This window comes from Scatophagus argus, chromosome 2 (assembly GCF_020382885.2).
Source record: "Scatophagus argus isolate fScaArg1 chromosome 2, fScaArg1.pri, whole genome shotgun sequence".
NCBI classification, from domain to species: Eukaryota; Metazoa; Chordata; class Actinopteri; family Scatophagidae; genus Scatophagus; species Scatophagus argus.
The window spans coordinates 9,952,728-9,969,515 of record NC_058494.1 but is presented as its reverse complement, the minus strand read 5'-3'; the positions used below and the strand labels follow the sequence as shown (position 1 = coordinate 9,969,515).

Genomic DNA, 16,788 nt, shown 5'->3' with positions numbered 1-16,788 from the left:
AAATACAATAATGTTTGTATGCCTTGTGTCACTAATCTTTTATTCTTTCTTTGTTGCAAACCCAAACAGTCTATCTCAGCACAAAAATGAATAAATTTTATATGCCTCCGTGCATATACAATTTTAGTACCACTTCCTAATAAAGTAACATTAAAATTTTTGCCTATTCATAACTATGCATTCATCGTAACGTAACGATATTCCTATGCACTATTGTTGTATTGTTTATTGTATGGATATCGCAGTAAAAGAGGCGAGCCTGGGTCCCTCCGCGTGTACTGGAGGATACTGCAGTCACGTGACCACAAACGTCAACAACGAAATGGCAGCCTCCTGTCTTGTAAATTAACACAAGGTCCGAGCTGGTAAAGGAGCGCTTCATTTTTTAATCCCAGAACCACATTTCCAAGGCGAAACCATCGGGTGTGTATTCAGCATTTCACTGGCTGCATGTGGGGGAACTTTAAAGTTAGCTAGCGGCGGTATGGGGGAGCTAATGCCGCGTCTCCCGGTGGCACAGAGCGAGTACGGAGGGATGTGGACTGTTTTCAAATGACGGAAACGGTTAGTCATCCCACGCCTGTGTTTTTGTTGCGTATAGTCCGTAGTCAGAGCCAAGAGAAAAACGTTTACCAAAAATTGTGAAATTGGGAAAATTAGCTAGCAACTTTACAGTTATCTTACCCGGCATGCTACCACACCCTCTAACGTTACTAAAATCAAATGCTGCACGCTGAATGAATTAGTTATTGTGTTGGTGGCCGATGTGCCAATAAAAATAACCCTTCCACTACAAATCAAGGTGTCGGTTTTGAAGAGTATTTGATTACAATATAACAAGTTACACTTTAATTTTATTACAGCCATTTGGCTAGCGAGTAGGTTATTAAATGCGTCTGATTCAACTAATGCCAACTTGTAAACAACAATCGCATGCGGAGTGTGTGGCCAATAGGAGAACTCCTCGATGAAGGATCCTGCAACGTGAGTGGTTGATTCGTGGCAGCTTTTTACACCGAGCTATGCCGGCATGCAGTGGACGTGGATAGTCATAGTGATTCCATTACTATCCAGTGTCCTCTGGCCTTTGCTGTTTTAGATTTTTGTAGTGGAAGTAGGTCACAGATCCGCCAGCACCTTTCATTTAGTCTATTCTCTTTTAATATTTAACTTCGGTGACAGTTGCTTAATCAGCATGTAACAGCAGGTTAAAGATCCAGGTGTGGACTGTGACACCAGGATCATAGTCAGGCAGGCAATAGTTAGTCACTGTTCAGCTTTGAGTCAACATGGCTTCCCAACACTCAGGTAATTTATGGATAATCAGTGTGGGTTTCAGTATGATTGGTGAGGAAATGTCTCCATGATCAATGGGTAATTGTTTGAAATTAATGGTTTCCAAGACTGAGCAGATTTTTTCACATCGTAAATCCCAGCGGCTTTTGTCTTTACACACCTCATTTGACATATGAACGGCGTTGTAGCTCTGTTTTGAAAAGCTGTGGGATCAAGAATTATGACTTCAGTTTTATGTTTTTAATTTGTGCGTCATGTCCTTTATCCACTCAGACATGTCTCCAAAGATCACAGGAGAGCTGCTCAGGCAGCTTCGCCAGGCCATGAGGAGTTGTAAATATTTCTCTGAACCCATACAGGCTTACATTGTCCCATCTGGAGATGCACACCAGGTAAGTAAGATCACACCCATAGCATATATATATTTAAGATATATTTAACATTTAGAAATGTTTTCTAAAGTCTCCTCTAAACATAAATTAGACACACATGCACAAGCTGACAGCGGTGCAGGTGCCATTCTTGCTTATTATATTTTGTGTGTGTCCTGATTCGCTACTGATCATTTCGTGTGACCTTCGCCATTAATTGTAGTACTCTGCCTGCTGCTCCTCTTTTTTCCCTCTTCATGTACAAGACGTGATGTGAGAAGAGCAGCAAAGGTGGTATTTAAAATGTCTGACTAGTTGATGACCACTTCACACTGATTGTTAATGAAGTTGATCTCTCTGTCTCTCTCTCTCTCTCTTCCCCGTGTCTTTCAGAGTGAATACATTGCACCGTGTGACTGCAGACGTGAATATATCTGCGGATTTAACGGCTCCGCAGGTATCTTAGTCAGTGTGCACACAAGTCATCCAGAGTTTAAATCTTAGCTGGGTAAAATAGAAGACAAGATCTCATTTCCACTATGGAAAAAGAGAGAACAATGTGATAGATAAACCTTTGAGGGTAAACCACCCAGATCCTGGCATGAATGAAAGGGGACAGTTTGTTCACTGCTGTAATCTCAGAGGCGCATACAGTATACTTCTCAGAACTGACCGAACAGCTTTTGACCCAGCATTTCACTGTACAAGCACAACTGACACATCAGCCGAGTTACAGACATACGATGATACACCAATGTATCACCATTCAAGTTTCAATTTTCTTGCATACAAATCTTCTTTGCTTGTTGTGACATGCAGGCACAGCCATCATCACGGAGCAGCATGCTGCAATGTGGACTGACGGGCGATATTTCCTCCAGGCCAGTCAGCAGATGGACAACAACTGGACGCTTATGAAGATGGGTAATGTCTCGCTTGGTGTTTTTGAATATTTAGTGGAAGATTTTCACTCCAGTAAAGTCATTCCAGCAATTCAGAGTTTATACTCAACACAGGTATGACCTCTCTTTTGAATATCTAGGGCTGAAGGAGACACCCTCTCAGGAGGACTGGCTGATCAGCATCCTGCCTGAGAACTCCAAAGTGGGAGTAGATCCTTGGATCATTGCTGCTGGTGGGTTGTGCAATGGAACGACTTTACGTGCTCTTCTCAGAACACAGCAAAAACCTTACATTTCAGAGGTTCAAATTACAATGTACAACAAAATATCCATATACTGAGTACTATACTTGATACACAGAGTAGATACTGTGATTGCTTTTGTGTGTAACTATTATTTTATTTTATACAACGAGGTTCAATTCAATTCAATTAACCTTTATTGATCCTCGAGGACAGGAAATTAGTTTGAAATAAAAAGCAAAATAATAGATAGAAATAGACAGATAAAAGTCTCCTTGACACACACTTATGTCACTCAGTAGAAATTAGGTCAATTAAGATGAACAGATCTGCAGGCTACATGTGTGTTGTAAAGTCTGATAGCCTCAGGCAGAAAGGACTTGCTGTAGCGCTCCCTTACGCATCTGGGCTGCAGTTCTCTTTGGCTGTGGCTGCTCCTCAGGCTATCCAGAGTGCTGTAAAGGGGGTGAGAGACATTGTTCATTATTGTTCTGATCTTTCCCAGCATTCTGTCTCTCACCACCTCCTCCAGTGAAGCCAGTCTGGTCCCCACAACCGACTCAGCCTTTTTATGAGTTTGTTGATTCGGTTTGAATCCTTCACTTTTATCCTTCACTTTTTAGGTGATACCCTGAAAAAGGTTGTTAAGTCACACACAGTCTGTTCATATAACCTTAAGATAAAATACATTTTTATAGCAAATAGACAACGCAACCAAAATCATAATAATAAACCTATCAAAAAATGGGTTTTAAGTGTTCATTCTACTGTGTTTAGGAACATGAAAAAATAGACAAGAAACAACAAATTTCTGGTTCACTAGTTCAAAATGAAAACGACAGTCTATCCTTATTTTGAGAAAGAAAAAAAAAACCTCTTGGTATACGGCCTGTGCAATGGCAAATGTCAGAGAATAGGCTTATACACACACACACACACACAGAGTCAGTCATACCAGTCAGACCAGCAGTAAAAGTTCGTTGGAAAGCAGTCCTGTCAGGAGGTTAATGATCTTTGCGATGCTTTTCCTTGGCTTCTTTTAATGTAAGAAGTGATAAACGGTGGCCTGAGTGCCACGACTTCTCGTCCTCCTCTGTGGTTTGCAGACTATAAACACCAGAAACTAACTGCAGCTTAGGGTACTATGAATTGGTTCCATAATTTCTGTCCAGGGGCACCCACGCTGTGATGAATCTTACTTTATTTGTTTCTTGTTGAGGCTTCTTATCATGTTGTTAATAAAACATTGTGTTATTTTTAACACTTTTTGTGCACCTTAATATGATCTTCCAATGCCATGTTTCAGATCAGTGGAAGAACATGTCCAAAGCTCTGACTGGTGCAGGCCACTCTCTGGTGGCAGTGCAGGATAACCTGATTGATGCCATTTGGACCGACCGTCCAGAAAGACCCAGCACACAGCTCCGCACCTTAGGGCTGGACTACACTGGTCAGTGCAAAGTGGATTAACATCATTACAGTTACTATTTATTATGAGCAGAAATACTGACCTTAATTTGGATTATGTTTAATCCTTTTAGTTTTATCTTCCTTGTATTTTGCTTTCAAATTCACTGTAACTTGATATTCAGGTTTTTGAGGAACATAAATCAAATGTCATGTTGACATGTAATGCTGTCTCCCTTTAGGTATTTCCTGGCAAGACAAGATTACAGCACTGCGAGCCAAGATGACAGAGCGAAAAATCACCTGCTTTGTTGCCACCGCGTTGGATGAGATTGCATGTGAGTTTAATTTTTCGGAAATACAAACTGGTTTATTAACCTTTTCCAGAAAGGCGATTAAAACCAGTAATGTTTTAATATACCAGGAACTTCATGATTATACTTAAGTGAATTAAGTTCTGTTACTTTCCAAACAAGCAACAGCCATATGCAGCGTCACTCTGGTTACATAAGACCCTTTTGATAGGTGATCACGATCCAAGGACCCGAGGACCCAAGGATGCACGGGTGTCCCTCTAAATGCCTGTTGGAGCACCTTGTTCATTGTGCCTAATGAGCTCTTGTTTCTGATTGTTTGGTCTGAGAGCTTGTGTTAATTGGAGTAATGCTGATTCTGATTGTCATCAGCAAGCATTCAGATGAGAGGGTTTCAGTGGGTGGTTAATTAAAGGGGATTGACTCTAGCGTTGCCAGCAGTGAATGGTAGTTCAATAATAACAGTGATATTTAACACCAAACAGATTGTGTTGAGGCTTCAGTTGACACGTGCAATATTTGAGATGGATTTGAATCAGTATTAGTGTGGATGGCCCAAAATATGAAAGATATTAAAGCAGAGGATGAAACAATTTAATTCCTCAGTTTGGTAAATTTTAATAAAACGTATTGTTCTGTTATTTCCTTTTACTCAGGGCTTTTTAACCTCCGTGGTGCAGACATCGAGTACAACCCAGTTTTCTTTGCGTATGCCATCGTGGGGATGAACACAATAAGGTAATGGGATGTAACACAATGCAGCAACTTACTGGTTAGATTGGTCTTTAGTTAATTATCTTAATGCTAGTGATTGATACGAAAGGCTACAGGAATAAATGGTGGTTAACAGTTATAATCTCCTCAAAATGTAGTCAGTATACAGACATGTATAGACCTGCACATAGTCCAGTAAGTAGGAATGCAACAATGCAAAAAATATTCAAACCATAAACCTTTATTTTTTTACAAAGCATAATATTCAAGCCCTTCTCAAATGAGTTCACCCAATGCTGATTAAGCCCATCACCACCAGATAAATTTCTTTGTATTTCGCACCATAACCTTTTAAAATCTAATTAATCAAAACTTGCAAACACCACCAAAGTACGGGTAAGTTTTCACATACAAGGAATTTGCTCTGTGTTTTGGTGCATAAAGGTCACAGTAAGGAGAAGCTCTGCAACAAATCAAGAATCTTAACTTTAAAATGGAAAATGGTACAAAAAATTAAAAAAAACAAACTCATGACTTCTTCACCGAAGTTTTCCTTCCTCTCCACAGGCTTTTTGTGGACGTAAAGCGTCTCTCTGATCCTGCACTGAGAGACCATCTGCAGCTGGACTCCCCCAGCAAGCCTGAGCTGAGCATCCAAACGTTCCCATACGAGTCGGTCTACACTGAGCTCCAGGCCATCTGCGCCGCACTCGGCCCCAAGGACAAAGTGTGGATCTGTGACAAGGCCAGCTGTGCTCTCACACAGGTCATCCCTAAGGTGAGAGAGCACTTCAAGACAGTTTGTCGTCTCCGGTGATCACAGCAGAGGACATAAAAGTAGCTGCACTTTGTCTCGATCATGTTATCCTGGCTCGTGAATTGGGCTACTCTCAGATCAGATTGTCTGTATCCTTATATGTTTTAAATGGCACATTTTGAAATAGTTTTCTGCAGTTGGCTCAATTTGTGCCTGTCCTCACCAACAAACTACATTGCTGTTTTGCTGCTTGCAGGACAGAAACAGAAATTCTCAGATGTGTCAGAGGCAGGGTTATTACTAAGCACAGCATTAAAATAGCAGGAATCCTTCGGTCCTTTTTACATAAAACTATTTTAAAATAAAACTGTCTCTTGTGTGTCCCTTCAACAGACGTATTCTGTTGTGTTTTGTTCTTCAGTTGAACCCAGACTTTTCCTTTCAGTCATTTTACTGAACCACTTGTCAGGCATTTTGGTGATAAGCATTCATTTTCTTGACTTTGACAGTTTCAGCAGTTTTGTTTGGGCAATATTTCTCAAAATATTTTTTTAATATAGAAAATTAAACACATCTGATTTTATTCCTTTTAGATTAGCTGCTTTTTTAAACTGTTTCCTGCTGATTTATTTCAGGGCCACAGGACTCCAATTCCCTACACTCCACTGTGCCTCGCCAAGGCTGTGAAGAACGCCACTGAGATACAAGGCATGAAAATGGCCCATGTAAGAAAACCAGAAGTGTTCATCTCTTAATTATTGACTTCATAACATCTTCATAAACTGATTTCCCTCACAGAAAATGTTTAATATCTCCTGTATTATTCCCCAACAGATCAAGGATGCAGTTGCCCTGTGTGAACTCTTTTCTTGGTTGGAAAAGGAGGTATTTTTATTATTTGTCTAAAATAATACAGTTTTAGATCTATAGGATAAAAGAACAAATGTCCTCTTTCTGTATTCACTGGGTTCCCAGTAGAAAATGTAACAGGACTGTCAAAGTGTTTTATTTTTTTAATAATTTTGATGCCTGAAATTGGAATGTTTTTCAACGTATTTCCAGAAAGCAATCTGAAATGGTTACTGGAAACTGCTTGTCTGTGTTGTTTAATTCTGCATTACTGGATGTTATTGCTTTATAGATTCCAAAAGGCAACGTGACTGAGATCTCTGCTGCTGATAAGGCCGAAGAATTACGCAGGTGTGGTTTTTTTTTCCCATGGATGTTTTAAAGATCAGAATGGGTTTCCTCATTGCATTGAGCAGCTCATCCAGTTCTACTTCACGTCAGCTTGTATGCTTGAAAAACTGAAAGATGCTGTTTTGATTGTGTCGTGATCACTATGCTGTGATCACTATCACTATCAGTCACTATGCTGGTGTTACACCCCCCTCTGCTGGACATTCAAGTGCAGAAGAATGTCACTAACAAACATTTAAAATGAACAGACTCTTCAGTTTCAAAATGTTTCATGATCACACTGTGCTCCCCTTTTTTTTTCTTTCTTTTTTTTTACATAAAAGAAGCTCTCATACAATATTATTTTCCCTCATTACGCGATAACGTTCACATGTACAAAAATGTGTGCATTCTTGTGTGAGAATGTTCCCTTTCTTAAGAATACTGTGTGTTTTTCAGTCAGCAGAAAGATTTTGTTGGCCTCAGTTTCCCCACAATTTCCAGCGTTGGTCCAAACGGAGCAATCATTCATTACAGGTGAGCTGGCTGTTGAAACAGATCTTACGTTTGTGTAACTGTGGTCTTAGGTTTAGACTAACCTTTCTACTAATGACTTACTTTCTTTCTTTTCCCTTAAGACCTCTGCCTGAAACCAACAGAACCCTCACCATGAACGAAGTTTACCTGATCGACTCTGGAGCTCAATATGTGTAAGCAAAATACTTTACCTTAGGCTAACCATTCATGTCTGGTACTGGCATGACTTGTAATGTCTCAAGTCAGACATTCATCACCCTCACGTCTGTTAATACCAACAGCACAGACCAAGTAGGACCATTATTTTACATTTTGGTGCATTACCTCTGCATATGCTGTCTTTGGCAGTGATGGGACCACAGATGTCACACGCACCATGCATTTTGGGACACCATCTGCTTTTGAGAAGGTAAACTTGTATATTTGCTAGCGCTCCTTCTTCACTGTCAGAATAAGTCAAATCTCATTTGGATTATTCTTATTTTCAACTAAGAGTCACTACAGTGTCATTATACATGGAATGAATTTATCCCCACCCTGATTTTGTTTTGTTTTGTTTTATTTTATTGTTTGCTCTCTCTTTTTCCTCTAGGAATGCTTTACCTATGTGCTGAAGGGACACATAGCTGTTAGTGCTGCTGTTTTCCCCAATGGAACCAAAGGTGTTGACCTCTACTCTGACACAAGATTTATCTTACACTGCAACTAGTGTATACTTGTTGTTGTTTAGGAATAATGCAGTCATCCTTATGGCAAATAAGTAACTGATCCTGTGCAGTCCAAAATCTGCTGTGTAACACTCAGGGAATGACTGGAGACACAGCGTGCTCTCATTAACTTTATAAACCTTTCAAATCGTTCTCTTAAGGCCAATCAGTTAGATAACAGTAGAAACATGATCAAGATACAGCAAGTTCAATCTGTTGTAAAATCTGAGGAGTGATTTGTAAGATATTACATCTGATTGGGGGAGAGAGAGTAAATCTTCATCATCCTCTATTTCATCACACAAGGAACAAAAGTTTACTTATTCAAACATTTGTCCAGCATGCACTGGATAGAAGGCAGGAGAGCATTTCGGATAATAGTGCTAACACAGAGACAAACACGTTCCATTCCACATTTGGGGAAAAATCATATGCTTAAATATGTTTATGCCATTGAAATATGATGGCAACCGATGGCTCTTTAGTGAATTACTTGAAGCTTGATTTCTAGCTCTAACCCTCCATTCCCTCCCAAGGCCACCTGCTGGATTCGTTTGCTCGTTCCGCTCTGTGGGATTCAGGGCTCGACTACCTACACGGTACAGGCCACGGCGTGGGCTGCTTCCTCAACGTCCACGAGGGACCATGTGGCATCAGCTACAAGACCTTCGCTGATGAACCTCTGGAGGCCGGCATGATCGTCAGTGATGGTACAGCAGAGGGCAGGGAGGGGAGGATTTTTAATGTAGCCATTTCATGTTACTGTAACAAGACTCATAAATGTCTTTTAGCATTTTAATTCATACTGTAAATTTTTAATAAATTAGTTTATGTGGTAGTGGAAGTGTTGGCTGGTTCCCTCATACCTAGTGACTAAAGGCAATCAAAACCAGAGCCAGAGCTTTTAACAAAATGCATTACACACACTGTTTGTATATTCTCTCTTTAGAAGTAACAGCATATAGCCAGATATGTTGCCTGTAATGCCAAATGACTGTTTCTATTTCATAGCGGAGGAGTTAATTTCACAGCCAAAAGCACACAGATGGACACCCAAAGGCAGCACAGACAAAATACTGTCAGCCTTTTCAGAAGCTAAAAACAAGTTAAAACAAATACATTTTGTACATCCTTAAGGAAGTCTTAATTATTTTGTTATGTGGTAATGAAATTTATGTTATATGATAATGTTCACACTTTTCATCTAAAATTTCTTGTTCTTCCTTTCTTCCAGAGCCTGGATACTATGAAGATGGCTCTTTTGGCATTCGTATTGAGAATGTGGTCCTCGTCGTACCAGCCAAGCCCAAAGTAGGTCCTTAAACTGAGAACCATTCAGCCTTAATGGAAATTTAAATATAGATATAATGTATTAGATATTTACACTCACATGTTTAATGTTGTGGTTGTTCTGCTACTTTATGTTTTCTTTTGTGTGTGTGTGTGTGTGTTTGTGTGTTTTTAGTACAACTACAGAAACAGAGGTAGTCTGACATTTGAGCCCCTCACGCTGGTTCCTATCCAAGTCAAGATGATGAACACAGAGCTGCTCACTCAGAAGGAGGTAAGGAATATCCAGTGTGATTATGTTGAATATTTTATAAAATGAAATGGAACAAAATTTTAAACTCATCTCAAAAGACTTTAATTGGTAATGTGATAAACATAGACAAGCACAACAACACACATCAAATGTTGCCTACTTAATAAGAGTTGGAGAAGAACTGGGAAAAACTTAGCTGAAGGTGATTAAAGTCCTGGTCTATATATTTAAATGTACATCTATGCATTTAAATGTTTGATAATATTCTCCACTATTCCTATTCAGTTCTGCACTACACAACACAGTATTGTTAAAAGCATTTCCCCTCGGGGATAAAAAAAGGAATTCTGATTCTGATTATCGTGATTATGATCGATTCTTTTTCCCGCAGCGGGACTGGGTGAACGAGTACCACAGGACGTGCCGGGTGGTGGTTGGAGCAGAACTGGAGAGGCAGGGCAGGAAGGACGCACTGGAGTGGCTGATCAGAGAGACCGAGCCAGTCATGTGAGGGCCGACTCTCTTGCAATCCGATCCTTTTTGCTGATTGTTCTGCAGTGATAATCGTTTCTATTTTTCTCATCTTTCTCGGTGTCTCACACTTCTTTTGTAAAGCACATCGTATCAGCAGTTTTATTAAAGATCATTAAAAAAATCAAGAAAGAACTTTGCTGTGTTATGTTTTATATTATAATTTATAATTATTTTAAATAGTGAAGTGGTATTTTTGAGGTTGTCCAGTGAAGTTTTGTGTGGGCATAAACCGAAAGGTTGAATGTGGTAGATCTTATGGAATGTAGTCCTATGGAAAGTGAAAAAGCCAATATCAAACAGATTGAGCATAAAACAGCAGTATTTACAGTGTTTTGACTATCCTAACATATATTTGAAGAAGAAATCCACTGTGACCCTGTTAAGCATATGTAGTCTATTATTATTATTGTTATTAGCCTTCCATATAACTTGCAGAATAATCCTCCACTTTTAAAATTAAAGGTGTCTTATTTTGTTTGCGTTCAACATTTCTCACCCACATGGATTGTGGATATCGTTATAGCTTTACATATGTGTCGCAAAGTGTAAAAAAAAAAGATATATATATATATATATGTTTATAATTCTGCATTGTGTTCATCCATGTTTACTGGCTTGTAGTCTTTTTCTTGCCTGCTTTTTTGACATGTTGCTTCAGTTGAGCAGCTGAAACTGTGGCAGTAATGTGGACACTTCCATAAACAAAAATGAGGCCCACAAATGAGAATAATGCTTGATAGCACAGGATACCTTAAAGTCGGAAGAGACGGAAAACAGTTGTCAAAAAGTTTTTATTGGCTAAGCCTGTGCTGTCAGGTATGTTTTTTTAAAGTGGCATCCAATGCAGTCATATGGTCCAGTATCAGATACAAATCTTGGGCTCCTTTTGCAGGCACCCACAATTTTTGCATTCTCAAAAACAGTGAATTTGAAAGTAATTAGGTTTCCACATTTCCCATAGTGCAACTAAACACTCAACATCTCAAGACCTGACTCTCCAGGTAGTCTCCAAACCTGTGCTGAGATAATCCTGATGACCTCACAGTGACATCATTACGGTTATGTTCTCAAACTTGAGCTAAAGGAAGTTATACAACAGTTGTTTACATGTTGAGTCCTGATAAGTGAACTTAATTGCCCCATTAATGCCCTCTACATGATAGGATAACTTCTGAATGATATACCTGCATGAGTCAAACTTCAGACCTTTCACATGCTGGTGTGTGTGTTCAGCCTTGATGCCTTCCCTCCCCACTTCACCACCATCTAAAGCTGCATGTAAAACATCGGCGGGTCCAGGATGACGCCACTCTTTGGATCATCGGCGTATTCCTGAAACGACAGTGGCAGCGACAGTGCACTTTGCTTCTCTTGGGCACTGGTGCCCCCCTGCTCCTCTTCCTCCTTCAGTCCTACAGGCAGCGGGTTGCTGTAGATGTAATAGATCCTGGAGTTGTCCTTTGCTGCCTCTGATTTCCTGAAGAAGGCCAGAGGGTTGAGGAAGCTGGTCGACCTCTTCACCGCTTTGACCGCCACCGGGTCCAGAGACTCGCCTCGGGTCACTGCACTCTCATAGACGTGAGCTCTCTTTGACTGCCTGGTGAAGAAGATGAGGCACTAATTGCAGTAATGATTTTGAATTTACAGCAGCTTTAAAGACAAACATTCAGTAGGAGGATTACAAGTACACTCTCTCTCTCTCATTTGGTCACCTTCTGCGGTTGTAGCAGACAGTGATGCAGTACAGGCCGGTGATGGTGAGGATACACAAGGCCAAGGCAGTGACGACAATGTTAAACACTTTGAACTCTGGGTGGAAGAAAAAAAAACAGTTTCACTAAGAAAAACACTAACACGTCAATCTTCCAGTCCCACTCTATGGTGGCAGTACTGTGAAATTACATCAGTGTAACTGATAGAAAAGAGTACAACAGACCGAGCAGAGCTGAGTTAATCTCTTGGTCATGTAGTCCCAAAGCTGCTGTCCCGTTCAGAGGGAGGCTGTCTGCCGTCATTGCTCTGTCCTGTTGGGCTCCACTCATGTTGCTGCCATTGGTTTGCAAAACATGCACTAAAGACTACTGAGCTTTCAAGCCTCTTCTCAGTGTGTTTCAATAGAAACCTGGGACCATGTGACTCAGTCGCTGTGGAGACACCCCCTCTTTTGTCACCACCTCACCGCCTTCTCCCTCCGCTCCTTTACTCCCCGTGTTTACTGCTCATTATTCTGTTCAGCATTTTCAGGGGGACGCTGAGGGGAGGGAGATGTTGGCCCTTTCATACTGTTTGTAATAAGCTGTGAGTGATGACCCAAAACCAGAGTTTGCCTGCTTTTATCTTGCAAAAGACCACCACACAAAATGTTTCTGGGGAAGCAAAGAGAGACTTAATTATAGTTAATTTGAAATAAGGTGGTCTCATGAGTTTTCAGCTTGTTATTCTTGAAAGAAATATAAATCCTCTGATGTCAGGTGCATCCATGCAACCGATTAATACACATACATTTTGTGTGCTGTGTCTCACTTGTAGTTTATTGAGGTTCATCATTTTCATTTGCAATACATCTTCAAATTATCTTAACATTAAACAAAAGAAAATAGTAAGAATGGTCCAGTTTACAAGAACAAAAGCAAGAAAAACATGAAGTTCTTGTGTTTGAGAGGCCGAAAATGCTTTGAACAATTAATCTTATTTTCTGTTAATGTCTTCATCGCTGTATCATCAATAAACCACAGAAAGCCTGATGGGGAACCTTCACCTGCAAATAGCATCTTAAACTAAATTTCATTTCCAAGTCTAAGCTGTGCAGACCCAAACAGCATCCAACACATTAGTTTCCAATGTAATTTTCACACATATTTTCACACGTACACTTGCTTGTTCTGTGAGTTTTGGGGACAGGAGTACAGTATACCAAAAACACTCAAGTCACAAAACCAGGACCAGAACCGCGGGCTCCAAACAGCTGCGAGAGCCAAAGCCAACGAAAAGGCAACAAAGACAGCATTCTCCTTTCTCCTTATGCCTCACTTCACCCTGCGGCATCATGGGAGATATTATGCAATTAGCTGAGCATCTAATTAAAGCAGAGTTTTGTTGCCCTGTTTGGCATGACAAGCTGCTGTATAGACTAGAGTGAACTCAAACAGTGTTTGACATCTTTATGAGTGGCCTATGAGTCATTCTGCATGGAGTTCTTCAGTAGATTTACTACATAAGATGACACATCATGTGTATTATGAGCTTAAGATAAGACCAAGAAATTACTTGTAACTCAGTTTAGCACTTTGCTGGCAATCTGCTGGGCTGCTAGCTGCAGAATTTTCTGTTCATCTGGTTTTCATTAATATTAATTTTTACATTCATCTAACTAACTGGTTTTCTTTTATTTTTAATATTTTTATTGTGATTTGAAACAGTGTTGGTATTTCTTTTACTGACAGAGAGAGAAATCCTTTTATTTTCTTCACTGGTTTTGGTATTGAACTACAGTGTTTTAACAGTTGAGTTTTCTGGTTCTGGCCGTCATCAAAGCATCACTCATAATGCCTTTTACTTTAAATGTGCAACTGCAGTGTTCACGTGATGTGAGCTGTATCACCGTTTTTCTTACATGTAAAAAGTGCTGTTTTGTTGAATATTCTGTTCCTATTTGCTGTCACTGGGTCCGTCTCCTGTCATGATTTCATTTAATGATCTGTATATAAAAAGATACAGGTAGAAGTTTTCTTTTACACATTTTTAAGCCACATCCTCCTCTGAAAACCTCAAAATATGAGAGAAATAGTGATGTTAACAAGCTCCTTTAGCTCTGATGTCCATCACTGGAGCAACCAGTCAAGCCGTCTTCCCTTTTCACGCTTTACTTTAACAGTGTTAGTTATTCAGCGCAGCTGTAAATCAGATCACTAACTCCAACAGATTCTTTCTTTCAGTTCAGTACCTTTTATGCCTAGCAAATCATCCACTAGGTGTCAGACCTTGCCCGTACATCTTCAGGTCAGTTTGAACTACACTGCAGTGTTTATCAGTGCGGCAGTCTGATCTTGAGTGACATTGGTGGCCCTTGTATTCCAAGCCAGCCAGCAGTTAAGAAAAACAAAGATAGAGAGAGAGATCGACTGATTAGGAAATAAGCTGTGACACAGAGGCTGAAAAATGTGTTTATTAGCCGCCTAAACTTCTTTAGTGTTCACATCCATCCTGAGTTAAGCTGTTTTGATTTAAGGGGCATGTGGGTGGCATTAAGTTGGTATGGTTTATTTGAGCAGACTGGTATGCATAAACTGACTGACTGTGTGTCTGTGGCAGCTATCATGGGAATGAGACCAGGAACATTCTCAGGTTCACCCAAAACTAAAATATTAACTCAGCAGGGGAAATTATCATATTTATCAAGACGGACAGACAAGTTGCTGTGGTGGCAGGAACCTCAGTAGAAGTTTTTTTTTTTCTTTTTACTTAGGTTACAGATGAAGGTTCAATCACATTTACTTGCTAATATCTCTAAGTGAGGGTACCATTTAAATGTTTGCAGTTCAGCAGTGTTATTCAGATAAACTCAAATATTAAAAGTTAATTTCTTAAGTGTGTACACTACAGTTAGAAATAAGCTGCAAAATATATCATAATATCATTATTTGCTGTCGTCCTGAGAACTACTGTTTGTGCTTGGTTCACCTTTGACCAAAAGTGTCGAAACTGTTATTTTTTGTTTATAAAGTAACAACAAAAAGAGATGAGAGTCGTTTGGTTTGGCTGTCTGTGGTTGATTTTCTTAATTTTATGTTAAGGCCCTTTCAGAGTTTAGGGAAAAAAAAAATACCCCCAACAACGTTCTCCTTTCTAAAATGTTATTCTGCTACCTTTGCTGAGTACATTTTCAACAAGTTCCTTTATTGAAGGAGAATTGTACAGTAGTGGTAGTAGTAGTAGTATGACATAAAGGTTACAGAACATAGAAAACAGATGTGTAATCATTGGGATAAGGTATGAAGAGATGGCACAAGAAACAGAACAGCCAAGATGATGTAATAAATACCCCATAACAAGGAATATAAAGGCAGATTAGAAGTACAACAAAGTTCTTAACTCTGATGATCTTTCATTCAAACCAAATATGCTGTTTGGAGGCCTTGACATCTACATCCACTCACCTCCACTTTGGTCAAAAAAGTGGTCATGCAAAGAAATGCCTTCCTGAAGCTTTCGTTCGATTTGCTCATCGTGTATTATGCTAACACTACCTTGCACAATGATAGCAGCCGCCATATCTGGCAGCTGCTGACGCAGGGTGATTGCATTTAGGCAGAGAGTATTTATAGTGTTTATACAGCATAAAGCCTCTTGATGTGCTGCCAGGTTAAAGAAGAAGCGTATCTGTCAGCTTTAGGAAACACACCAAATAAAACATTTAACGTGTTAATGCTTGCTCTCATTTTCACAGCTTATCCACTAGCAGCACCTCACTTATCAGCATAACAGACTGTTGAAAGTCTCTCCTGTACTCATCCAAAGGTCCCTTATCGGGCAGCATCAGCATTTTGTGTTTTACATTTAGATTTTACACATTTGTAATGGTGTTTCAACCCATAACAGCTTACTGTGACTGAGCATGTGAGATTTTAATGTCTCACTTAATGACTCATGGTTAATGGGCTCAGACCGAGCATCCTCATGATAAGTCATCATTTCCTTCACTCATTTCCTCACCCTCTCCCTCTTTCTGCCTCTGATTCCGTGTCATCTTCTGTGTGCCCCAAAGATCTTCTTTTAAAAACCTTGGTGGTTGGTGTCTCATCTTACAAACTAACTGATTACGGTACCCAAAAATCAAATCAAATCTTCTCTTCATGTAACAGTAACACAAGGCCTTGGTTCACCACTTGTCTGCTGTTACAGAGCAGATCCACTGAGGGTAAAGTTTTGCAATGGAGTCCTTCATTTCATATTTTCTCAGAGTTATAAAAGGCAGTAAACTCAATCAATCATCTCTCCTATAATCTTCCTCCCCACACTCTGTGACTGGCCATGAATTCCTGACCATCCCTCCTCACTCTGTCTCATCCCTCCTCACCCCTCCTCACCCACTCTGCTCCTCTGCTTCCCCCTCTCTGTGTTTATACAGAGGCTGGTGGGGAATTAGCATTCTGGCGTGGTCCATTTGTTCTGATGTGGTTCAGCGGGAAGGTCCTGCCTTGATTTATTACACTTGTCAGTTAAACTTGTGGATGTACGTTGTTAATACACAAGTCTTCATACGCATGCTGCTGTTTCTGCCTCTCT

At 40.0% G+C, this 16,788-nt stretch overlaps 2 protein-coding genes across 4 annotated transcripts; one reads left to right on the top strand and one right to left on the bottom strand.

The window, feature by feature from the left end:
* Window positions 1-265: 265 nt before the first annotated feature.
* xpnpep1 (X-prolyl aminopeptidase (aminopeptidase P) 1, soluble) lies at window positions 266-10,635 on the top strand. Of its 3 annotated transcripts, none has more exons than XM_046407963.1 (20): window positions 266-423; window positions 1,570-1,688; window positions 2,061-2,124; window positions 2,487-2,591; window positions 2,710-2,802; window positions 4,118-4,261; window positions 4,461-4,556; window positions 5,189-5,270; window positions 5,814-6,024; window positions 6,639-6,728; window positions 6,838-6,888; window positions 7,145-7,203; window positions 7,642-7,719; window positions 7,821-7,892; window positions 8,068-8,128; window positions 8,312-8,381; window positions 8,963-9,136; window positions 9,661-9,737; window positions 9,892-9,990; window positions 10,361-10,635. In XM_046407963.1, the coding sequence occupies exons 2-20, from the start codon at window positions 1,572-1,574 to the stop codon at window positions 10,478-10,480; spliced, it is 1,863 nt and encodes a 620-aa protein (XP_046263919.1). In that variant the 5' UTR covers window positions 266-423; window positions 1,570-1,571; the 3' UTR covers window positions 10,481-10,635. The 3 variants fall into 3 exon arrangements, with proteins under 3 accessions (XP_046263919.1, XP_046263928.1, XP_046263909.1); XM_046407972.1 differs by lacking the exon at window positions 266-423 and adding an exon at window positions 430-564; XM_046407953.1 differs by lacking the exon at window positions 266-423 and adding an exon at window positions 1,045-1,308.
* A 684-nt stretch (window positions 10,636-11,319) lies between these two features.
* si:dkey-246e1.3 lies at window positions 11,320-12,593 on the bottom strand. The gene is made up of 3 exons (XM_046407940.1): window positions 12,440-12,593; window positions 12,216-12,312; window positions 11,320-12,100 (listed from the first exon to the last, which is right to left on the bottom strand). The coding sequence occupies exons 1-3, from the start codon at window positions 12,543-12,545 to the stop codon at window positions 11,770-11,772; spliced, it is 534 nt and encodes a 177-aa protein (XP_046263896.1). The 5' UTR covers window positions 12,546-12,593; the 3' UTR covers window positions 11,320-11,769.
* Between the last annotated feature and the right edge of the window lie 4,195 nt (window positions 12,594-16,788).